General features: G+C 30.5%; 1 protein-coding gene across 2 annotated transcripts; it reads left to right on the top strand.

The window, feature by feature from the left end:
• Positions 1–481: 481 nt before the first annotated feature.
• Positions 482–25,520, top strand: LOC119606992 (eukaryotic translation initiation factor 5). 2 transcript variants are annotated; one of them, XM_037960675.1, is made up of 6 exons: positions 482–755; positions 4,050–4,483; positions 16,488–16,584; positions 20,714–21,922; positions 21,989–22,444; positions 24,675–25,520. In XM_037960675.1, the coding sequence occupies exons 4-6, from the start codon at positions 21,710–21,712 to the stop codon at positions 25,377–25,379; spliced, it is 1,374 nt and encodes a 457-aa protein (XP_037816603.1). In that variant the 5' UTR covers positions 482–755; positions 4,050–4,483; positions 16,488–16,584; positions 20,714–21,709; the 3' UTR covers positions 25,380–25,520. The 2 variants fall into 2 exon arrangements, with proteins under 2 accessions (XP_037816603.1, XP_037816604.1); XM_037960676.1 differs by lacking the exons at positions 482–755; positions 4,050–4,483 and adding exons at positions 12,743–12,817; positions 13,104–13,353.
• The last annotated feature ends 700 nt before the right edge of the window (positions 25,521–26,220 follow it).

Genomic DNA, 26,220 nt, shown 5'->3' with positions numbered 1-26,220 from the left:
TTCAATATTTTACAAAAATTTGCCATAATTTTTAGAAATTTTCAATTTTTTTTTAAATTTTTTCCAAAATTCAATATTCAAAATTCAATTCAATATTTTTCAAAAAATGTTCAAAAATCATGAAAATATTCCAAAAATTTTCAATATTTTTCAAACACTCAATATTTTTCAATATTTTTTTTATATGTTTTCAATATTATACAATAATTTTCAAAAATTTTCAATATTTGAATAATTTCCTATAAATTGTTTTTATTTAAAGAAATTTTTTTAAGAAAACTTTTGAAATAATTGGAATTTGTTGCATAAATATAGTATACTTTATTTTCTTTAATAATTTTTGATAATTTCTCTTAGTGTATTTGTTTATCTTTGACTTTTAACATTTAACCAAACACTTCCTAAATCTAATTGGGAACAAAAATAAACAACTGTTATGTTAAACAGCTGTTTAAGTACTTTTACTAAACAACTGTGCCTATGTTTTTGTTGCTCGTTCGCTCTCTCTTTCTCTCCTTTTAACTACGCCATATTGCCTTTGCAAGAAGAAAAAAAACGACGATTATTATCAATTGTGCTTTTCGAGAGGTTATATTAGCTGCGCTGTATTAAAGCAATTCATTATTGTGAAATAATTGCGAAACGTTTTTGAAAAAAGTTTATACAAATATTTCAAAATTTTCTGTGCATTTTATACAAACAAAATTAAACGTTAACAGTGTTTTATTTGTGCAAACAAATTAAAATAAAACAAGGTAATTATTGGAAGTGAAGGGATGCGTTTTCTTCCATCTTGATAAAGTGAGGTTAAGCAAAAAGGCCACACAGAAAATATACGAAACGAATTGCAAAAAAAAAGTAAAATGCTTTGTGGAGCAATAAAGACCTTAAAGTTTTGTGCAATTTTTCATGTTGGTTTTGTACAATTAGCAGCAGGCGAAGTGCTAAAGAAATAAATGACGTGTTAAAAAAAATTCCAAAAAAAAAATGTGTTGAAAATCGTGGTTTTTGCTAGAAATTGTTAGGGAAATTGATGAAAATTTTACAATCTGTTGTTAGTGTTGGAGAACGTGTCCAAAGGGAGCAGTTTTCTTGGTGTTTTTTTTTCTTCTAGGGAAAAAAAGTGGTGGTTTGTGTGTATGTGTCTGTAGATTTTTCTTGTTTTTACTGAAGAAAATATTAAGGGTTGCCAGGACAATTAAGAAAAATGTAATGGAAAGGGAAGGAAATTTTCTAGAAAACGAAAAATTTTAAGACATTTTCTTAAAAAAAATTATTTAAGATTTTTCAAAAATGTTTATTACTTATAAATTTTCAATATTTTTCAAAAATTTCTAATATTAATCAAAAATTTTCAATATTTTTCGAAAAATTTTCAATATTTTTTAAAGATTTTCAATATTCTTCAAAATTTTCCAATATTTTATAAAAAATTTCAATATTTCTTCAGAAATTTTCAGAATTTTTCAATATTTATTTTATAAATTTTCAATAATTTACAAAAATTTTTAATATTCTCCAGAAATTTTAAATATTTCTCAAAACTTTTCAATATCTTACAAAACTTTTCAATATTTTTCAAAAATTTTCAATACTTTTTTAGAAATATTTAATATTTAACAAAAAATTTCAATATTTAACAAAAATTTTCAATATTTAACAAAAATTTTCAATATTTTTCAGAAATTTTCAATGTTTTACAAAACTTTTCAATATTTTTCATAAATATTCCATACTTTTTTTTATAAACATTCAATATTTAACAAAAATGTTCAATATTTTTTTTTATAAATTTTCAATATTTTATAAAAATATTCAATATTTTTCAAAATTTTCAATATTTTTTATAAATTTTCAATATTTTACAAAACCTTTCAATATTTTTCATAAATATTCAATACTTTTTTATAAATATTCAATATTTAACAAAAATGTTCAATATTTTTCACAAATTTTCAATATTCTTCAAAAATTTTCAGTTATTCTCAAAGTTTTTCAGAAATTTTCAATATTTTTCGAAATTTTTCAATACTTTAAAAGAAATTAAATTTTTTTGGAAAAATTGTCAATATTTAATCTGGCTTTGTGACCCCAGTGGAGTTCTTTAGGTATTAAGTAATAGAGACAGTAGTATCTAAAAATTAACGAAAATTGCACCGCAATGCGATCTATCTTTCTGCCTTAATGAGACTACAACCCCAGGGGGACCAAAGACCAATCAAATAATCAGTTTATATAGAGCTGCTATAATAGAAATGTTAGCAAATACTTCATAAAGAAAATAAGCCAGGAAAAGTTACTTCTCGCAAATCTAAAAGAATCCAGTACTAATTTTGAGGGATCGACCCCAGGGGACCTGAAACCAATTGAAATCTCAGTCTGTATAGAGCAGCAGTGATAGCGACTGCTGAAAACTAACCCTAAACTAAAATTAGCCATGAAAAGCTTTTTCTTTTAAATCTTAAGAGATTCACCTCTATTTAAAGGTGTTAACCCCCCAGGGGACCTGAAACCGATTGAATTCTCTGTCTGTATAAAGCGGCAGTAATAGAGATACTTAAAACTGCCTTCTAATGAAAATATATAAGAAATTTTAGTTGTTGCTAAAACAAATTAATCTATTCTGTGGTAATTGTTTAGTTGTCAACCCCAGGGGGACCTAAGGCCACTCAAAATCTTAATCTATAAAGAACAGCTTTATTTAAACCTTGAAGAAAATGCGAGCTAAGGAATATTGGCAATGAATTGCTGGTACTCACAAACCAAGACAATTCTCTGTTAATTGTAATGGTGTTAACCCCAGGGGGAACTAAAGCCATTCGAAGCCTTAGTCTATAAAGAGCAGCATTGCTAAGACTTTGAAAAAACTGTTTTCTAAGAAAAACTTGCATTGAAATGCTGCTACTCACAAACCAAGACAATCTTTTGTGATAATTGTAAAGCTGTCAACCCCCAGGGGGACCTAAGGCCATTCAAAGTCTTTGTCTATAAAGAGCAGCAGATATAGGACTTCGAAGAAACTGTGTTCTAAGGAGATTTAGCAAAGAATTGCTGTTACTCACAAACCAAGGCAATCCTTTGTAATTTGTAATGGTGTTAACTTCAGGGGGACCTAAGGCCATTCGAAGTCTTGGTCTATAAAGAGCAGCATTGCTAAGACATTGATGAAGCTGTTTTCTAAGAAAAACTTGCATTGAAATGCTGCTACTGATAAACCAAGACTATTTTCTGTGTTAATTGTAAAGGTGTTAACCCCAGGGGGACCTATGGCCATTCAAAGTCTTAGTCTATAAAGAGCAGTAGATATAGGACACTGAAGAAACTGTGTTCTAAGGAGATTTAGCAAAGAATTGCTGTTACACACAAATCAAGACAATCTTCTGTGTTAATGGTAGAATTGTCAAGCCCCGGGGGGACCTTAAGCCAAACGAAATGAAAGTCTTTAACAAGTAAATGCTTTAGAATAGTTTAAAACTTCCCCTAAAAGAAGTCTAGCAATTTGGAAGCCACATAACGTTAACAGAAGGGGATCCCCTACCATCATTTAAACGCTCACATGGTAACCTCAAGAGCTAATAACCCGCATAAGCTGTTCGAAGAAGACTGTCTTCTAAAGATTTGCGCTTTAGCTACTTTTGGAAGTTATTTTTGTTTTAAAGACCTTAATATCTTGTTATTTTTTTAAATGCTGCATTTTGCTTCAATTTTTATTAAACCCTGGCAACTCTATTCATTAAAATTACTTTTATTTTTTGCAAAAGTGGAAAAACACATTAAAAAAAAAACAAAAGTAAATTATAATACAAACACAACAACTGAACGCTTAGCAACAAACGTTTTTTTTGTTTAATTATACTATTTGCAAAAAAAAAAAAAAAAAAAAATAATTAAAAAATTAAAAAATTTTCAATGCAAATCGAAAAAAACCCAAAATAATGCAATTTTGTTTAACCTCCTACCCAAATCTTCTTTCTTTTTATACAATAAACAATTTTATTATTAAGCTTTTTTATTTTAATTATTTCTTTCTTTTTTTCTTCTCTTTGCAGTTAATTATTTTGTTTCTTCTTCTTCTGCTACACACACAAAAGTCACATAATTTTTTGTGCTGAGTGCAAAGGCAGTGATAAATAAAAGAAAAAAATTCCATTTGTTTTATAAAAACAACAACAATAAAAAAGAAACTCTTCCTCATTTAGTTTTTGTTTTCAACTTTTTGTTTTATTAAATTCTCTTTTTGTTTAAAAACAAAAAACTTTTTAAAAAAAAAACTTTTAATTTTTAAAAAATTTAAAACTTTTCCAACAAAATTTGCTTAACTTACCGTTAAATTTGAAAACTCTTCATATTTAGTTGTTTTTTGAGTTTTTTTCGCTTATTTCATTTATTATCTTAAGTGGATTCTTTGTGAATTAACAACAAACCAACACCCCCGCCCGTGCAAAGGAATATATTTTTTATATGACTTTTGAAAGAATAATAGGTAAGTGTTTTAATATAATAATAAATTAATAATAAAAAAGATTTTACTAGATTTATCATGATATATAAATATAAAATAACTGATGCAAGACTTCTAAATTTATGTGTAATCATTGCCAGTGAGTGTTTTCTTAAAACAATCACATTTAGATTGATAACCGCAATTTCTAATTAAAAAAAAATGATTTGTTGATTACTAAAAGTAATTTTAAGAGTGAAGTCTATAATATACTAGATAAACTAGATTATAGACTAGACTACAGGCTATACTATAAACTACACAATAAACTAAACTATAGACTATACTATAGACTAGACTATAGACTAGACTGTAGACTAGACTATAGACTAGACTATAGACTAGACTATAGACTAGACTATAGACTAGACTATAGAATAAACTATAGAATAGACAATAGACTAGACTATAGTCTAGACTACAGAAACTATAGACAAGATTATGAACGAGTCTATAAACCATAGACTAGACTATAAACTAGACTACAAACTGATCTATAGTTTAGAATATAGATTGATCTGTAGTGTAAACTAAACTATAGACTGATCTATAGTCTAGACTACAGATTTCTTCATAGTCTAGTATATAGACTTATATAGTCTAGTATATAGACTTATATATATAAATTATATACTGATCTATAGTCTTAGATATGTCTATAGATCTATAGTCTTTACTATATACTAATCTATAGTCTAGTTTATAGACTAGACTAGACTATAGACTAGACTATAGACTAGACTATAGACTAGACTATAGACTAGACTATAGACTAGACTATAGACTAGACTATAGACTAGACTATAGACTAGACTATAGACTAGACTATAGACTAGACTATAGACTAGACTATAGACTAGACTAGACTATAGACTAGACTATAGACTAGACTAGACTAGACTAGACTAAAGACTAGACTATAGACTAGACTATAGACTAGACTATAGACTAGACTATAGACTAGACTATAGACTAGACTATAGACTAGACTATAGACTAGACTATAGACTAGACTATAGACTAGACTAGACTATAGACTAGACTATAGACTAGACTATAGACTAGACTATAGACTAGACTATAGACTAGACTATAGACTAGACTATAGACTAGGACTATAGACTAGACTAGACTATAGACTAGGCTATAGACTAGACTAGACTATAGACTAGACTATATACTAAACTATAGACTAGACTATATACTAAACTATAGACTAGACTTTAGACTATAGACTAGACTATAGACTAGACTATAGACTAGACTATAGACTAGACTATAGACTAGACTATAGACTAGACTATAGACTAGACTATAGACTAGACTATAGACTAGACTATAGACTAGACTATAGACTAGACTATAGACTAGACTATAGACTAGACTATAGACTAGACTATAGACTAGACTATAGACTAGACTATAGACTAGACTATAGACTAGACTATAGACTAGACTATAGACTAGACTATAGACTAGACTATAGACTAGACTATAGACTAGACTATAGACTAGACTATAGACTAGACTATAGACTAGACTATAGACTAGACTATAGACTAGACTATAGACTAGACTATAGACTAGACTATAGACTAGACTATAGACTAGACTATAGACTAGACTATAGACTAGACTATAGACTAGACTATAGACTAGACTATAGACTAGACTATAGACTAGACTATAGACTAGACTATAGACTAGACTATAGACTAGACTATAGACTAGACTATAGACTAGACTATAGACTAGACTATAGACTAGACTATAGACTAGACTATAGACTAGACTATAGACTAGACTATAGACTAGACTATAGACTAGACTATAGACTAGACTATAGACTAGACTATAGACTAGACTATAGACTAGACTATAGACTAGACTATAGACTAGACTATAGACTAGACTATAGACTAGACTATAGACTAGACTATAGACTAGACTATAGACTAGACTATAGACTAGACTATAGACTAGACTATAGACTAGACTATAGACTAGACTATAGACTAGACTATAGACTAGACTATAGACTAGACTATAGACTAGACTATAGACTAGACTATAGACTAGACTATAGACTAGACTATAGACTAGACTATAGACTAGACTATAGACTAGACTATAGACTAGACTATAGACTAGACTATAGACTAGACTATAGACTAGACTATAGACTAGACTATAGACTAGACTATAGACTAGACTATAGACTAGACTATAGAGTAGACTATAGACTAGACTATAGACTAGACTATAGACTAGACTATAGACTAGACTATAGACTAGACTATAGACTAGTCTATAGACTAGACTAGACTATAGACTAGACTATAGACTAGACTATAGACTAGACTAGACTATAGACTAGACTATAGACTAGACTAGACTATAGACTAGACTAGACTATAGACTAGACTAGACTATAGACTAGACTAGACTATAGACTAGACTATAGACTAGACTATAGACTAGACTATAGACTAGACTATAGACTAGACTATAGACTAGACTATAGACTAGACTATAGACTAGACTATAGACTAGACTATAGACTAGACTATAGACTAGACTATAGACTAGACTATAGACTAGACTATAGACTAGACTATAGACTAGACTATAGACTAGACTATAGACTAGACTATAGACTAGACTATAGACTAGACTATAGACTAGACTATAGACTAGACTATAGACTAGACTACATACTAGACTACATACTAGACTACAGACTAGACAACAGATTACACTATGGACTGCACTATGGACTAGACTACAAACAAGAATATAGACTAGACTACAAACTAGAATATAAACTAGACTATAGATTTCACTATGGACTAGACTATAGACTATACTTTTAGTAGTCTATAGGCTATAGATAAGACTAAAGAATAGACTTAGGATAGACTATAGACTATACTATAAGACTTTAGACTAGACTATAGACTAGACTACAGACTAGAATATAGACTGGACTATAGACTAGACTATAGGCTATAGTTAAGACTATAGAATAGACTATAGGCTGGACTATAGACTGGGCTGTAGACTAGACTATTGACAAGACTAGAGACAGGACTACAGACTAGAATTTAAACTACACTATGGACTGATCTATAGTCTAGACTACAGATTTCTCCATAGTCTACTATATAGACAGACTTATCTATAGTCTAAATTAGACTATAGATCTATAGTCTTAGATCAGTCTATAGATCTATAGTCTTGACTATATACTAATCTATAGTCTATTTTATAGACTAGACTCTAACATATAAACTGATCTAAAGTTAAGTCTTTAGACTGAACATTCATACTATTTTTTTACAGTTTTTCTTAAATTTACTTTTAAAATTGTTTTTTTTTTCTTGCTTTATTTTGTATTTTTTTCTTACTTGTCTTTTTACTACTCTACACCCCTTCCTACCTGCCCCCTTCACTATCTTATAATGACTGCATAATAATTTGAAATGTACCCAAAATAACCAAACCGAAGACTGGTTTTCGTGCAGTTAACGTTCGCTGAGATGTGCGATTTTATTTGTATAACATGTTTTTGTTTGTTTTTGACTACAAAAAATAAAGCTCAAAAGAAAAAATTGATTGTGCTGGGAGTTTTGAGTTTTAAAACACCATTTTACCATTATTATTTATTTATTTTTTTCTTGGGTTGCTGCTAAGGTGATTTGTGTTTTTGTTGTATTTTATATTAATGCATTTTTATTGTTTTTGAAATTCGTTTTTTTTGTTTGTTTCTTAACAACTTTGTTTTAACTGAATTGGTGATTATTTAAGCTTCCAAGACAACCAACAATGTGTCTCTGTTTTAGCTGGTAAACAAGTAAAATGTGCGTTTTATTTTGTTTAAATAATATTCAGTTGCCATTGTGAAATAGTTGTTGTTGCAATATTTTGTTTAAAAAAAGGTTGCTTTTTAGTTACTTAAATGAGTTGGAGTAGAACTTAAAAAAATCCAATTTTTGTTGGAAATATTTTCCTTTTTATGAAAACTTCTATCATGTGATTGAAATGTCATTGACAACTAACATAAATTGTTAAAAACTATTAGTTATCACAGCACGTGTTTACCACTCTAACCATTTAAAGATATAAAAAAAAACTACCGCAAACTATTTGCCAATTAGACAAATAAACATTATGATAAAAGAATATAATTAACAACTTCCCAGAAAATCTATTACGAAAATGTCTTTCTGTTCAAACAGATCTTCATAAAAACCAAAATCCCATTCATACATTTAAATTTATTTAGTTTTCATCATAATATACGTCATTTTCTTTTCTATTTACATAAAAAAAGAATGAATTGTATCTTTTTGTTGATTTTTGGTTTAATTTTGTTTCTTATCTTGTTAGTTTTTCGTTTTTTTAAATAAAAAACAAACACAAAATTTAACAAAAAAAAGCAGAATTTTGTTTGAGCATAAATTATCTCTACTATGAGGTTGATGATTTTGACGATGACGTCCGATGACGTTCGTATTTCTAAGATTCTTAATGCGAAATAAAACAAATATGTATTTTTTTTTGTTTGCAAACTAAATAAGATTTGTGTATTTCTATATGCATAAATTATTTTTGATTTTTCTCTTTTTTCTTCTTATACATGTGTGAACAATTTGCAAAAGAACCTTGAATAATTTGTTGCTATTTTATATTTTATGTGAATTGAATAAATTAGAAAATAACGAGATGATTATAATGATTTTTTGTTAAATAAAAGAAAAAACCTTAAAAAGAATCCCTGAAGAACTGATATAAAATGATTTTATTTAGACTGGATTATGGAGCAGTCTATAGAACAATCCATAGTATATATACCTTAAGACTACAGTGTTGACGTTAGTTTTTAATTTGGTCTAAAAGTCAAGTTTTAATCTGGATTATTATGGTCTACACTATAGTGTGGACTATAGTCTAGTCTATAGTCTAGTCTATAGTCTAGTCTATAGTCTAGTCTATAGTCTAGTCTATAGTCTAGTCTATAGTCTAGTCTATAGTCTAGTCTATAGTCTAGTCTATAGTCTAGTCTATAGTCTAGTCTATAGTCTAGTCTATAGTCTAGTCTATAGTCTAGTCTATAGTCTAGTCTATAGTCTAGTCTATAGTCTAGTCTATAGTCTAGTCTATAGTCTAGTCTATAGTCTAGTCTATAGTCTAGTCTATAGTCTAGTCTATAGTCTAGTCTATAGTCTAGTCTATAGTCTAGTCTATAGTCTAGTCTATAGTCTAGTCTATAGTCTAGTCTATAGTCTAGTCTATAGTCTAGTCTATAGTCTAGTCTATAGTCTAGTCTATAGTCTAGTCTATAGTCTAGTCTATAGTCTAGTCTATAGTCTAGTCTATAGTCTAGTCTATAGTCTAGTCTATAGTCTAGTCTATAGTCTAGTCTATAGTCTAGTCTATAGTCTAGTCTATAGTCTAGTCTATAGTCTAGTCTATAGTCTAGTCTATAGTCTAGTCTATAGTCTAGTCTATGGTCTAGTCTATAGTCTAGTCTATAGTCTAGTCTATAGTCTAGTCTATAGTCTAGTCTATAGTCTAGTCTATAGTCTAGTCTATGGTCTAGTCTATAGTCTAGTCTATAGTCTAGTCTATAGTCTAGTCTATAGTCTAGTCTATAGTCTAGTCTATAGTCTAGTCTATGGTCTAGTCTATAGTCTAGTCTATAGTCTAGTCTATAGTCTAGTCTATAGTCTAGTCTATAGTCTAGTCTATAGTCTAGTCTATAGTCTAGTCTATAGTCCAGTCTATAGTCTAGTCTATGGTCTAGTCTATAGTCTAGTCTATAGTCTAGTCTATAGTCTAGTCTATAGTCTAGTCTATAGTCTAGTCTATAGTCTAGTCTATAGTCTAGTCTATAGTCTAGTCTATAGTCTAGTCTATAGTCTAGTCTATAGTCTAGTCTATAGTCTAGTCTATAGTCTAGTCTATTGTCTAGTCTATAGTCTAGTATATAGTCTAGTCTATAGTCTTGTCTATAGTCTAGTCTGTAGTCTAGTCTATAGTCTAGTCTATAGTCTAGTCTATAGTCTAGTCTATAGTCTAGTCTATAGTCTAGTCTATAGTCTAGTCTATAGTCTAGTCTATAGTCTAGTCTATAGTCTAGTCTATAGTCTAGTCTATAGTCTAGTCTATAGTCTAGTCTATAGTCTAGTCTATAGTCTAGTCTATAGTCTAGTCTATAGTCTAGTCTATAGTCTAGTCTATAGTCTAGTCTATAGTCTAGTCTATAGTCTAGTCTATAGTCTAGTCTATAGTCTAGTCTATAGTCTAGTATAGTCTAGTCTATAGTCTAGTCTATAGTCTAGTCTATAGTCTAGTCTATAGTCTAGTCTATAGTCTAGTCTATAGTCTAGTCTATAGTCTAGTCTATAGTCTAGTCTATAGTCTAGTCTATAGTCTAGTCTATAGTCTAGTCTATAGTCTAGTCTATAGTATAGTCTATAGTCTACTCTATAGTCTAGTCTACATTCTAGTCTGAAGTCTAATCTATAATATGTTCTAATGTATAGTGTGAAGTCTTATCTGTAGTCTATTAGTAGTATAAGTAGAGCCTATAGTCTGGTATAAGTCTTGTCTATAGTCTGGTCTATAGTATATTCTTAAGAATAGTCTGAAGTCTTATCTGTAGTCTTTAGTCTAGTCTATAGTTATTGTCTATTGTCTAGTCTATAGTCTAGTCTGTAGTCTATAGTCTAGTGTATAGTCCAGTGTATAGTCTAGTCTATAGTCTAGTATATAGTCTGATCCATAGTCTAGTATATAGTCTATTCTATAGTGTAGTCTCTAGTCTAGTCTATAGCCTATTCCATAGTCTAGTCTATAGTCTAGTCTATATTTTAGTCTATAGTGTAGTCCAGTCTGTAGTCTAGTATTCTATAGTCCAGTCTAATGCCTGGGCTACAGCTTAGTCTTTAGTGCTGACTATAAGCTAAAGTATTTAACCTTAAATGAACTCTACTCCCTTATATTAACTAAATACCTCTGGCTTTAAGTTAATTGTCTATTGTTTTTGAAGAATCTTCTTACACCAGCCTATAGAAATACCAACTCTCAAGGAAAAAGTGTCATACAGACAAAAACATTACATACAAACTGTTAAAAATAATAGGGGTCTTTTTATTATTATTATTATGCTCCTCAACCTAGCATAATAATTTTTCTATTAATCCTTTTAACACTTTGAAGCGAAGATATTAATTCATACGTTCTCTCCTTCTTTCTCTCTCTCTCTCTTTCTAACTAGTGCATTTTTCTTTTTTTTTTAGAGGCTTTACATTATCTAGCTTTTAAGGCAATAAAATTATGGAATATGTATGAAGAAAACAGAGGTCTTTTGACAGGATATTATTATGAAAAAGGACATGCGTAGAAAATTGCTTTGGTAAAGAGCTAGAGAGCAAAGTTTTTAGTTAAAATGCGAAAAGTAAATTAGTGTTTGTCTAGTATTTAGTGTTTTTTTAGGTTTTTGAATAATTTAATAATGACGTAGTTTTAGTTTGGGTTTAACTATTTGTTTTATAGTATTGTTTTTTTTTTTTAATAAATATTTTACCAGTTTATTTATTAAGTAGCCTAAACATATGCTTTAGTTTTTTTATTATTTAAAGCAGCCTTAAGGTAGGCAATGTTTTAAAGGGGTTTGGCAGAAATATTGTTAGAAAACTTTAATGAAATTGAGTTTTTTAGGAATTTCTTGAAGACACCTTAAGGTAGGCTATACTTTAAGAGTTTTCTTAAGGTATGAGATGCAGAAGAAAGGAATTAAAGATTTGGTTAAGTTTGTTTTATGGTTTGCTAATAGCTAAAGAAATTTTTCTTTAGGCTCCTTAACATATGCAACAGTTTTGGTATATTACAAGAAACCTAAAAGTAGACTATAGTTAAAAGATAAGAAACCTTAAAGTAGATTTTGTTTTAAGCAAGATTTTATAAAAATTATTGAAAAATTTTTGGAAATTTTGAAATATTCGAAACATTTATTTAAAAAACCCCTAAAAATAGGCTACATTTTAGAGAAATCTTTAAAATTTTGAGGTAAAGTTAAAGCTGAGAGCTAGAACTTTTGGTATTTTAAAAAATGTCTAAACTGAGAGAAGAGAAACTAACAAGAGAGAGCAGTTTATAACAAGAGCGTAATTTTTTCATTTTCTGAACTAAATTGCTCCTCCTAAAGGTATGCTTTTGCAAAAGGATACAACTTTTAGTCTTTTTCAAGAGCTAAACGTGGCAACAGCTATAAAAATTTATACCAAATCAAACGCATAAGAAAATACTAGAGTGTTTTTTTTTTGCTTCCAATAATTAACATATACAGAAATTTTTCATTACAACACAGACAGACAAATTAATTAAAGAAAAAAATCAAAAAAACTTTGTTAAACAATTACAAAGGAAATTGTTAATAACAAAAAAATAACTCAATTATTGGCCATAAATCTAGCAGCTAAAGTTTAATAATTCATTTCCCAAAAAAAAGAAAAAAATTATTAAAAAAAAAGTCTGTTGTTTCTTTAAAAATTTTATTTTTAAATATTTAATAAATTTTCTTTCCAATTTATTTTAGTTATAATTTTCTAAACAAGATTTTAACAGTTTTAAACTCCACAAAGTTGTGTGTATTAGTGTTACCAAACGCTTAAGTGTTAATTTTCATTCTATAACTCTTTTTCAACAAAACAATTTTTTAATTGAAATATAACCTTTAAACGTGTTGTATAATTACGCTAAAAAACAAGAGCATCATCATCTTATGGTGGGCTCTTTAACATTATTACAATTTGTGGTGTCTTACGCCTACCATAAACCAAATACAAGTAAGTCTTTAAAGAAATTTTTAATGGATTTTTTTTCTTTTAGACAAAAGTCTTTATTCAAAATCAATACTTTTTATTATCTGCAGCCAGGCATCTTCGTTCTTTTTTCCTCGTTTTAATAAGGTTTCCTTTTCCTGCCTGGTTGTTGTAATTCATTGTCATCGTTGTTTTTGTAGTTTTAGTGCATACATACTTTTAGTTTACAAAAAATCTTTTTTTGATAGTTGTGCGGGTCTTTCTATTATACCTTTTCTTCATATTGTTTCCTTCCTTTAGCCGTTTATGAAAAGTACAATTTTGTTATTGCGACAAGAATTTTCTGGAATTTTAAAAGAGACTAGACTATAAACAAGACTACAGACTCGACTATAGGCTAAACAATAGACTAAACTATAAACTAAACTATAGACTAGAATGAAGACTAGACTATAGTCAAGATTCTAGATAAAACTATAGACTTAACTATACACTAGACTAGACTATAGACTAGACTATAGACTAGACAATAGACTAGACTATAGACTAGACTATAGACTAGACAATAGACTGGACTATAGACTAGACTATAGACTAGACTATAGACTAGACTATAGACTGGACTATAGACTAGACTATAGACTAGACTATAGACAAGACTATAGACTAGACTATAGACAAGACTATAGACTAGACTATAGACTAGACAATAGACTAGACTATAGACTAGACTATAGACTAGACAATAGACTAGACCAGTGCTGCCCACACACATACTGTTACACATTAATTTGTATTGGTAAAGCAGCAGAGAACAAAATGTAACCCAAAATAAAACTGTACTAATAAAACGACTGCAAACTAAAAAGTATATTTTAACTGTCAAATTGATGTTATGGATTTTGACAGACAGCGTACATTAAAGTTCATATATAAAAAACTATCAGCTGTGCTCTCTCATTCATCTACATAAATTCGGCTTTCTCAAAATTTTGTTGTTGTATTTCTGTGTGGATTTTAAAAAAGTTGCGTACAGATCTTACTTCGACAAATGCTGATCAGCAACTGAGTTGATTTTGTTTTGCAAGTTGAGAGATAATCAACTAACACATGCTCAAATAAAAAAATACACAAATAAGCTTATAGTGTAGGTGAGTCAACGCAACGTCAGCAGAAATTTCTTGCCCTATCTCGCGTGATAGGGAATCGCAATTTTGGGCAACATTGGACTAGACTATAGACTATACTATAGACAAGACTATAGACTAGACTATAGACTATACTATAGACAAGACTATAGACTAGACTATAAACTAGACAATAGACTAGACTATAGACTAGACTATAGACTAGACTATAGACTAGACAATAGACTGGACTATAGACTAGACTAGACTAGACTAGACTAGACTATAGACTAGACTATAGACAAGACTATAGACTAGACTATAGACAAGACTATAGACTAGACTATAGACTAGACAATAGACTAGACAATAGACTAGACTATAGACTAGACTATAGACTAGACTATAGACTAGACTATAGACTAGACTATAGACTAGACTATAGACTAGACTATAGATAGACTAGACTATAGACTAGACTATAGACTAGACTATAGACTAGACTATAGACTAGACTATAGACTAGACTATAGACTAGACTATAGACTAGACTATAGACTAGACTATAGACTAGACTATAGACTAGACTATAGACTAGACTATAGACTAGACTATAGACTAGACTATAGACTAGACTATAGACTAGACTATAGACTAGACTATAGACTAGACTATAGACTAGACTATAGACTAGACTATAGACTAGACTATAGACTAGACTAGACTATAGACTAGACTAGACTATAGACTAGACTAGACTAGACTATAGACTAGACTAGACTAGACTAGACTAGACTATAGACTAGACTATAGACTAGACTATAGACTAGACTAGACTATAGACTAGACTAGACTATAGACTAGACTATAGACTAGACTATAGACTAGACTAGACTATAGACTAGACTATAGACTAGACTAGACTATAGACTAGACTATTGACTAGACTATAGACTAGACTATAGACTAGACTATAGACTAGACTATAGACTAGACTATAGACTAGACTATAGACTAGACTATAGACTAGACTATAGACTAGACTATAGACTAGACTATAGACTAGACTATAGACTAGACTATAGACTAGACTATAGACTAGACTATAGACTAGACTATAGACTAGACTATAGACTAGACTATAGACTAGACTATAGACTAGACTATAGACTAGACTATAGACTAGACTATAGACTAGACTATAGACTAGACTATAGACTAGACTATAGACTAGACTATAGACTAGACTATAGACTAGACTATAGACTAGACTATAGACTAGACTAGACTATAGACTAGACTATAGACTAGACTATAGACTAGACTATAGACTAGACTATAGACTAGACTATAGACGAGACTATATACTAGACTATAGACTAGACTATAGACTAGACTATAGACTAGACTATAGACTAGACTATAGACTTAGACTATAGACTAGACTATAGACTAGACTATAGACTAAGACTATAGACTAGACTATAGACTAGACTATAGACTAGACTATAGACTAGACTATAGACTAGACTATAGACTAGACTTAGACTAGACTATAGACTAGACTATAGACTAGACTATAGACTAGACTATAGACTAGACTATAGACTAGACTATAGACTTGACTATAGACTAGACTAGACTTGACTGTAGACTAGACTATAGACTAGACTATAGACTAGACTAGACTATAGACTAGACTATAGACTAGACTATGGACTAGACTAGGCTAGACTATAACTAGACTATAGACTAGACTATAGACTAGACTTTAGACTAGACTATAGACTAGACTTTAGACTAGACTTTAGACTAGACTATAGATTAGACTATAGACTAGACTATAGACTAGACTATAGACTAGACTGCTCTATAGACTAGATTATAGTTTAAACTATAGCCTGATCTTGAAGTATTTTTTTTAATATTTTTTTTTAGTAATTGCTTTTTAAAATAATATTTTTCTTCAATTCTCTTTGTTATAACTTTTATTTTAATTTTCTTTTTTCTTTTCGTTTTTCTTTTTTACAGAAACACCAGTATACCAGAAAACACCTCCATCTCCACCTCAACGGAGCAAGCTAGTTAGTTCGTGCATGAATTCACATCGGCGTTATTTAAGTCATAGGTAAGAATTTTAATTGTAATTACATATTTCTTATTTTGTTTTTTTTTTTTTTTTTTTTTATTAAAATATGTTAATTGAAGAATATTTTATAAAAAAAAAAAACTATAAAAGCCACCAAAGTATAGTACCAACACATTGCAAGAAAACATGATTTATAACAATCATTTAAATCAATATTATTTATAATATTTTTTTATTATACACATGCTAGTTGCATGCAGGTTCGGTTTTTGATAATAGATTTGCTGCAGAAATTAAAATGGTTCCAAAATGAACTGACATTATTTTTATTAGTGGAAAAAACAATTGCAGTGAAATTATACACTAGACTATAGGGCAGACTATAGACTAGACTATAGGGCAGACTGTAGACTATAATCCACACTATGTATAAGATATAGTCTAGTGTATAGTCTTGTCTATAGTCTAGTCTATAGTCTAGTCTATAGTCTAGTCTACAGTCTAGTCCGTAGTCTACTCTATAGTCTAGTCAAGTGTATATTGTAGTCTATAGTCTGGACTTTAATGTATTATATACTCTAGTCTACAGTTTCCTTTATACTCTTATCTATAGTCTGTTCTGTAGTCCACATTCTTGTTTATAGTATTGTGTATCGTCTGGTTTATGGTCTAGCCTATTGTCTAGTTTAAAGTCCAATCTATAATCTAGTCTATACTCTAAGCTACAGACATCTGTATAGTCTGCTGTATAGTCGGCATTCTTGTTTATAGTCTGGTCTATAGTCTAGTCTACAGTCTAGTGTATAGTGTTCTCTTTAGTCTAATCTATAGTCTAGTCTATACTCTAGTCTACATTCTTGTTTATAGTCTGGTCTATAGTATATTCTATAGTCTAGTCTCTAGTCTAGTCTACAATTCAGTCTATGGTCTAGTCTGTATTGTTCTCTTTTGTCTATAGTCTGGTATATAGTCTAGTCTATCGTCTAGTCTACAGACATGTTTATAGTCTGCTGTATATTCGGCATTCTTGTTTATAGTCTGTTCTATAATCTAGTCTAGTCTATAGTCTAGTCTACAGTCTAGTCTACAGTGTTCTGTTTAGTCTAGACATCTTTATAGTCTGCTGTTTATTCGGTATTCCTGTTTATAGTCTATTCTATAATCTAGTCTAGTCTCTAGTATATATTCTACTTTATAGTCTAGTCTATAGTCTAGTCTACTGCCTAGTCTGCAGTCTAGTCTATAGTGTTCACTTTAGTCTAGTCTATAGTCTAATCTATAGTCTAGTCTATAGTCCAGTCTATAGTCTAGTCTATAGTCTAGTCTATAGTCTAGTCTATAGTCTAGTCTATAGTCTAGTCTATAGTCTAATCTATAGTCTAGTCTATAGTCTAGTCAATAATCTAATCTATAGTCTAGTCTATAGTCTAGTCAATAATCTAATCTATAGTCTAGTCTATAGTCTAGTCTATAGTCTAGTCTATAGTCTAGTCTATAGTCTAGTCTATAGTCTAGTCTATAGTCTAGTCTATAGTCTAGTCTATAGTCTAGTCTATAGTCTAGTCTATAGTCTAGTCTATAGTCTAGTCTATAGTCTAGTCTAGTCTAGTCTAGTCTAGTCTAGTCTATAGTCTAGTCTATAGTCTAGTCTATAGTCTAGTCTATAGTCTAGTCTATAGTCTAGTCTATAGTCTAGTCTATAGTCTAGTCTATAGTCTAGTCTATAGTCTAGTCTATAGTCTAGTCTATAGTCTAGTCTATAGTCTAGTCTATAGTCTAGTCTATAGTCTAGTCTATAGTCTAGTCTATAGTCTAGTCTATAGTCTAGTCTATAGTCTAGTCTATAGTCTAGTCTATAGTCTAGTCTATAGTCCTAGTCTATAGTCTAGTCTATAGTCTAGTCTACAGTCTAGTCTAGTCTATAGTCTAGTCTATAGTCTAGTCTACAGTCTAGTCTATAGTCTAGTCTATAGTCTAGTCTATAGTCTAGTCTACAGTCTAGTCTATAGTCTAGTCTAGTCTATAGTCTAGTCTATAGTCTAGTCTATAGTGTTCACTTTAGTCTAGTCTACAGTCTAGTCTACAGTATAGTCTATATTCTAGTCTATAGTCTAGTCTATAGTCTAGTCTATAGTCTAGTCTATAGTCTAGTCTATAGTCTAGTCTATAGTCTAGTCTATAGTCTAGTCTATAGTCTAGTCTATAGTCTAGTCTATAGTCTAGTCTATAGTCTAGTCTACAGTCTAGTCTATAGTCTAGTCTATAGTCTAGTCTAGCTAGTCTATAGTCTAGTCTATAGTCTAGTCTACAGTCTAGTCTATAGTCTAGTCTATAGTCTAGTCTATAGTCTAGTATATAGTCTAGTCTATAGTCTAGTCTATAGTCTAGTCTATAGTCTAGTCTATAGTCTAGTCTATAGTCTAGTCTATAGTCTAGTCTATAGTGTTCACTTTAGTCTAGTCTACAGTCTAGTCTACAGTCTAGTCTATATTCTAGTCTATAGTCTAGTCTATAGTCTAGTCTATAGTCTAGTCTATAGTCTAGTCTATAGTCTAGTCTACTGCCTAGTCTGCAGTCTAGTCTATAGTGTCACTTTAGTCTAGTCTATATTCTAGTCTACAGTCTAGTCTAGATTCTAGTCTATATTCTAGTCTATAGTCTAGTCTATAGTCTAGTCTATATCTAGTCTATAGTCTAGTAGTCTAGTCTATAGTCTAGTCTATAGTCTAGTCTATAGTCTAGTCTATAGTCTAGTCTATAGTCTAGTCTATAGTCTAGTCTATGTCTAGTCTATAGTCTAGTCTAGTAGTCTATAGTCTAGTCTATAGTCTAGTCTACTAGTCTAGTCTATAGTCTAGTCTATAGTCTAGTCTATAGTCTAGTCTATAGTCTAGTCTATAGTCTAGTCTACAGTCTAGTCTATAGTCTAGTCTATAGTCTAGTCTATAGTCTAGTCTATAGTCTAGTCTATAGTCTAGTCTATAGTCTAGTCTATAGTCTAGTCTATAGTCTAGTCTATAGTCTAGTCTATAGTCTAGTCTATAGTCTAGTCTATAGTCTAGTCTATAGTCTAGTCTATAGTCTAGTCTATAGTCTAGTCTATAGTCTAGTCTATAGTCTAGTCTATAGTAGGTCTATAGTCTAGTCTATAGTCTAGTCTATAGTCTAGTCTATAGTCTAGTCTATAGTCTAGTCTATAGTCTAGTCTATAGTCTAGTCTATAGTCTAGTCTATAGTCTAGTCTATAGTCTAGTCTATAGTCTAGTCTATAGTCTAGTCTATAGTCTAGTCTATAGTCTAGTCTATAGTCTAGTCTATAGTCTAGTCTATAGTCTAGTCTGGTCTAGTCTAGTCTATAGTCTAGTCTATAGTCTAGTCTATAGTGTTCTCTTTAGTCTAGTCTATAGCCTAGTCTATAGTCTAGTCTATAGTCTAGTCTATAGTCTAGTCTATAATCTAGTCTATAGTCTAGTCTATAATCTAGTCTATAGTCTAGTCTATAGTCTAGTCTATAATTTAGTCTATAGTCTAGTCTATAGTCTAGTCTATAGTCTAGTTTATATTCTAGTCAATATTTTGTTGTTTCTATTATTTTGCTTTCTTCTGTTTGCGTTTTATACTAAAATTTTAGCCCTGACTTTTTATATTGTTATTTTCCACTTTATTTTTGTTTTTGACGCCTAAAAGTGTGCTTTTTCACTTGCACAAGTTGGTGTTTTTTTGTGCTTCTATAAAAAGTTTATTTAGTTGTTGTTTGTTTTCAACTTGCAAAATTTATGACTTACTGCAGTAAAAATATTAAGTTTTCTTTTAAGTTATCATGCTATATAGTAGAAGTCTATTTTTCATTATAGTATACATTCTTTTACATGTTTCGTTTACATTTTGTATAGAGAAATGTAATGTTTAGGGTGAATTTGATATTAGTTTAAAAAAAATGAAAATTGCTGTAGAAAATTTCATTTTACAAGTTGCCAGGATGTAAGTAAAGGTTTTTGTTGTTGTTTGTTGAGGTTATATGAAAAAACAAGTGGGTCAAGGTTGTGAATGAAAAGGTTTTGATTGGTTTTCTTTTAAGATTAATTCAGAAGGGTTTTATTGAATAGAAAGTTTTAGAAAGAATTTTTGTTAAAATTTATTAATTTTCTTTTTGTTTTTTTTTTTCTAGGACTTCAAAATTTTCTAGTAACAGACATCGGAAACTTCAACCTTTTAGAGAAACGTGAGGCATTTCAACATTTATAAATGAACTAAAACACGCCCTCGTTTTTCGAATTTCAAAAAACAAAAACTATTTTTTATAAATATAAATAATAATAAACCACAACAATAAAACACAAAAAAAAATTAAAATAAATGTAAAAAATTTACAAAAAAAAAAATTCCCCAAAAAAAGCAAAATATAAAATTTCTAAAAAATTTCAAAAGAAAAACAACACAAGGAGTGTAAAAGCAAAAAAACAAACTTAAAACAGCCGTTAAAATAAAACAATAACAACAACAAAAAAGCCCTTAAAAATAAAGGAAATAAAACCCAGAACTTTATATTTATAATAAACAAAACAGGACATTTTGAAACTAAGTCTCCAGCAAAAAAAAAAAAGACAAAAGTTTCAAAACACCAACACACACACAACAAAAAAACACAAATTTTTTTTTGTTCAAATTTGTTTGAACTTTAAAAAACCTTAGACGTTGTCGTACACAGAAGTCCCTTTTAAAAGAAAAACAAACTTCATGAATTTAACAAACTGCATAAAACCATATAATAAATCAAAAAATAAAAATCTTAAACCTTGTATTCCCAATACAAACGTCAACCATAATTACCCCAAAACAAACGCACGCCAATTAAGCGAAACAACAACAACAAACATTAACGATTCGTATTACAACTTGTTAATGTTAATTGAAAGTGAAGCGGCTGGTAATGAAGTTGCTGGTTCAGCTTTATATTTGGAGCATTATTTGAGTTAAAATCTCATCATCATCATTAGCAGGAGAGCAAATAAACTGCAGCAGACCGACAGATATATCGTAGAAAAGGAAACGCCTGAAAAAACATTAAAATTATCTCTTTAAACAAAAACCATAACAAGGAATTCTCGAAGAAAAAAAAGGAAACAAATAGTTTTGAGTCCCAGGAAATTTATATCATAACAAAATGGGTTCTGTAAATGTTAATCGCAATGTCACTGACATTTTCTATCGCTATAAAATGCCACGTATACAGGCCAAAGTGGAAGGCAAAGGTAATGGCATTAAAACGGTCATAGTCAACATGGCTGAGGTAGCCAGAGCCATCGGCAGGCCAGCCACCTATCCAACCAAGTATTTTGGTTGTGAACTAGGTGCTCAAACTCAATTTGATTACAAGGTAGGTCCCCCCCCCCCCCTTCTCTATGGCCTCTCACCATTTAATTGCATTTTTTCCCCTTTTCAGAATGAACGTTTCATTGTGAATGGCTCCCATGATGCTGCCAAACTACAAGATCTCTTAGACGGTTTCATCCGCAAATTTGTCTTGTGTCCCGAATGCGATAATCCCGAAACTGATCTCACTGTTTCGGCTAAAAATCAAACTATTTCTCAGTCTTGCAAGGCCTGTGGTTTCCATGGTCTTCTCAAGGTTAACCATAAGGTTAATACGTTTATTTTAAAGAATCCACCCACTATTAATCCAGCCGCTCAGGGTTCTTCATTGACTGAGGGTAAACGTACAAAACGTAAGGGTAAAAATGGTGAGAATGGTGTTTCCGATGCCAATAATTCGATGGGTAAAAATTCGGATGGTGATTCGGATGGCGGTAATCAGGCCAGTCAGACGGAAGCGGAAATAAGTGCTGCTTTGCCCGAGAAGAATGATGACGATGATGATTGGAGTGTTGATGTTTCGAAGGTAAGTGGATTTGGGAATGGTTTTTTTACTTATAAACTCTATGGTTCATATTCATAAATTTATATATAAGGGGCGATATATACAAGGCAAGTAACAGGGCTAAAGTCTGGTCTGTAGTAGGAACTATAGTTTGACTCTGGTCTGGATTATATTATAGACTATAGTTTGACAATAGTCTGGAATATAGTTTAGTCTATAGTCTGGACTATAGTATGGTCTATAGTTTGACTATAGCCTGGACTATAGTTTACACTTTAGTCAGGACTATAGTTTAGACTATAGTTTAGACTATAGTCTGGACTATAGTCTGGACTTAGTCTGGTCTATAGTTTGATTATAGTCTGGCCTATAGTTTGACTATAGTCTGGACTATAGTTTAGACTTCAGTCTGGTCTATAGTTTAGTCTGGACTATAGATTGACTATAGTCTGGACCATAGATTGACTATAGTCTGGACTATAGATTAACTATAGTCTGGATTATAGTTTGACTATAGTCGGAACTCTAGTTTGACTATAGTCCGGACTATAGTTTAGACTATAGTCTGGATTATATCCTGTACTATAGTCTGGTCTATAGTTTGACTATAGTCTGGTCTATAGTTTGACTATAGTCTGGACTATAGTTTGACTATAGTCTGGACTATAGTTTAGACTTCAGTCTGGTCTATAGTTTAACTACAGTGAGGACTATAGTCTGGACTATAGTTTGACTATAGTCTGGACTCTAGTTTGACTATAATCTGGACTATAGTTTGACTATAGTCTGAACTATAGTTTGACTATAGTCTGGACTATAGTTTGACTATAGTCTGGACTATAGTTTGACTATAGTCTGGACAATAGTTTCACTATAGTATGGTCTATAGTTTGTCTATAGTCTGGTCTATAGTTTGTCTATAGTCTGGTCTATAGTTTGTCTATATTCTGGAGTATAATCTGGACTATAGTTTAGTCTATAATCTGGAGTATAGTCTTGTCTATAGTTTGACTATAGTCCTGTCTATAGTTTGACTATAGTCTTGTCTATAGTTTGACTATAGTCTGGTCTATAGTTTGACTATAGTCTGGACTATAATTTAGACTTTAGTCTGGTCTATAGTTTAACTACAGTCTGGACTATAGATTGACTATAGTCTGGACTATAGATTGACTATAGTCTGGACTATAGATTGACTATAGTCTGGACTATAGATTGACTATAGTCTGGACTATAGATTGACTATAGTCTGGACTATAGATTGACTAAAGTCTGGACTATAGATTGACTATAGTCTGGACTATAGATTGACTATAGTCTGGACTATAGATTGACTATAGTCTGGACTATAGATTGACTATAGTCTGGACTATAGATTGGCTATAGTCTGGACTATAGATTGACTATAGTCTGCACTAAAGATTGACTATAGCCTGGGCTGTAGTTTAGACTTTAATCTGGACTATAGTTTGACTATAGTCTGGATTATTTTTTAGATTATAGTCTGCCATATGGTTTGACTATAGTCTGGACTATAGTTTAGACTATAGTCTGGACTATAGTTTAGACTATAGTCTGGACTATAGTTTAGAATATAGTCTGGACTATAGTTTAGAATATAGTCTGGACTATAGTTTAGACTATAGTCTGGACTATAGTTTAGACTATAGTCTGAACTATAGTTTAGACTATAGTCTGTACTTAATCTGGACTATAGTTTAGTCTACAGGTTGACTATAGTCTGGACTATAGTTTAGTCTATAGTCTGGTCTATAGATTGACAATGGCCTGGTCTATAGTTTAGACTATAGTCTGGACTATAGTTTAGTCTATAGTCTGGTCTATAGTTTGACTATAGCCTGTACTATAGTTTGACTGTAGTCTGGTCTATAGTTTGACTATAGTCTGGAGTATAGTTTGACTGTAGTTTAGTCTATAATCTGTACTATAGTTTGAATTTAGCTTGACTATAGTCTGAACTATAGTTTAGTCTATAGTCTTAACTGCAGTCCTTGTTATTTTCTGGACTATATGTAGTCTGGTGTTGGGTCTAAAGTCTGGTCTATTGTCAAGATTAAAGCCTAGTTCTGTGTTCATTATTATTTGTTTTCACTTCATTTCACCATTTTGTATGCTTCATTTTGTTACGCTTTCATTTGATTCCATTGATGTTGCTTTATTTTGTTTGTCCATTCCTCTAAGTATTGATCGAAAAAAAACCAACCTTTTGCTCTGACCCCTTTTTGTTTAGGAAGCCATACGTGCTCGTTTACAAGATTTAACCGATGGCGCCAAGAGTATGACCATTTCGGATGATTATGATAAAACCGAAAAGGAACGTATTGATATATTCTACGAAATTGTTAAAAAGAAGTTGGATGCTGGTAAATTAGAATCGGTAGCCGAACACAAGGATCTACTCATTGAAGCCGAACGTTTGGATATTGTTAATAAGGCTTCCCTGGTATTGGCTGAATTGCTTTTCTCGGAAAATCTACCACAAGATGTGCGCAAACATCGTGTTTTACTTTTGCGTTTTACCCATAACAATCCTAAGGCTCAACGCTATTTAATAGGAGGCATTGAACAGGTGATAGCCTTGCACAAGGACAAACTTTTAACCAAGGTAGCGGGCATCTTTAAGCTATTCTATGATGCTGATATTTTGGATGAAAAAGTTATATTGGAATGGTCACAAAAGGTTAGCAAGAAATATGTACCAAAAGATGTGGCCACTGAAATACACGAAAAGGCTAAACCTTTTATACAATGGCTTAAGGAGGCCGAAGAGGAAGATTCTTCCGAGGAAGAGGATGATGAGGATTCAGAAGTGGAAATAGAATACAATGATAGGGCACGTGTTGAACCGCTTAAGGCCGTTAACCAGGTGGCCAATAATAAGAAGGTCATTGAGGAGGAGGATGATGGCGAGGAGATTGATATCGATGATATCTAAACTGGATGAAAAAAAAAAAGCAAAACAAACACACAAATCAAACTACACACTGGCAAAAGTCTTTAATTTCAAATATAAATAACTTTTTTCTACTTTTTAACTAAAATAATAATAAAACACAATACTACACCCTCTCTATACCCCCCTCCCCCCTGTTCACATAATTATGCTTTTCAATTAAAACAAATATTAAGAATTTGTTATAATATTCCTGGAAATATTTGGTTGTTTCGTTAAAAAGATTTTTATTTTTTCGATTTATTAATACAAATTCCTTTATTTCCCTTCTTTCTAATGTTTTTAATGTTTTTAATTAATTTTTTATAATTTTTTTCTTTAAAAACTTAATCCATCCAAAAAAAAAGGGCTTTTGCTTTAAATTTTTTAAAACTTGTTTCTCTCTTTAACTCCTTTTTAATATTTCATTTAATACATAATCAGTTTTTTAGAAATTTTATTTTGCACAACAAAAAAAAAAAATGTAATGAAAAAATCAATAAAAAAATTAAAAAAAAATTATTAAAAAATTGTGGTATTTACATTTAAAAAAAAAAAATTGTTTACCATGGCCAAAAAAAAAAAAATTCTTTCATAAGTTTATTTTTATAGGTTTTTCTTATTATTTTTGTTTAATTTCTATTATTTTAGTTTGTAATTCCAATTTATTTGTGTTTTTTTTTTTTTATAAATTAATTAAAAAGCAATTTAACAAAATATATATTCTATATTTTTTATGCAACAAATTCTCTCTTTATCCCCCCCCTCCTCTTTCTTTTCTTACAAAATAAAATATATAAATATATGCAATTTCAAGAAATAAAAATTATTAATAAAAAATATA

The sequence above is a fragment of the Lucilia sericata genome, unplaced genomic scaffold (assembly GCF_015586225.1).
Source record: "Lucilia sericata isolate MDLA Ls3-8-SP2 unplaced genomic scaffold, ASM1558622v1 Contig000644F_arrow, whole genome shotgun sequence".
Taxonomy (NCBI): domain Eukaryota; kingdom Metazoa; phylum Arthropoda; class Insecta; order Diptera; family Calliphoridae; genus Lucilia; species Lucilia sericata.
The sequence above is the reverse complement of the archived record's forward strand: the minus strand, read 5'-3'. Positions and strand labels throughout refer to the sequence as shown.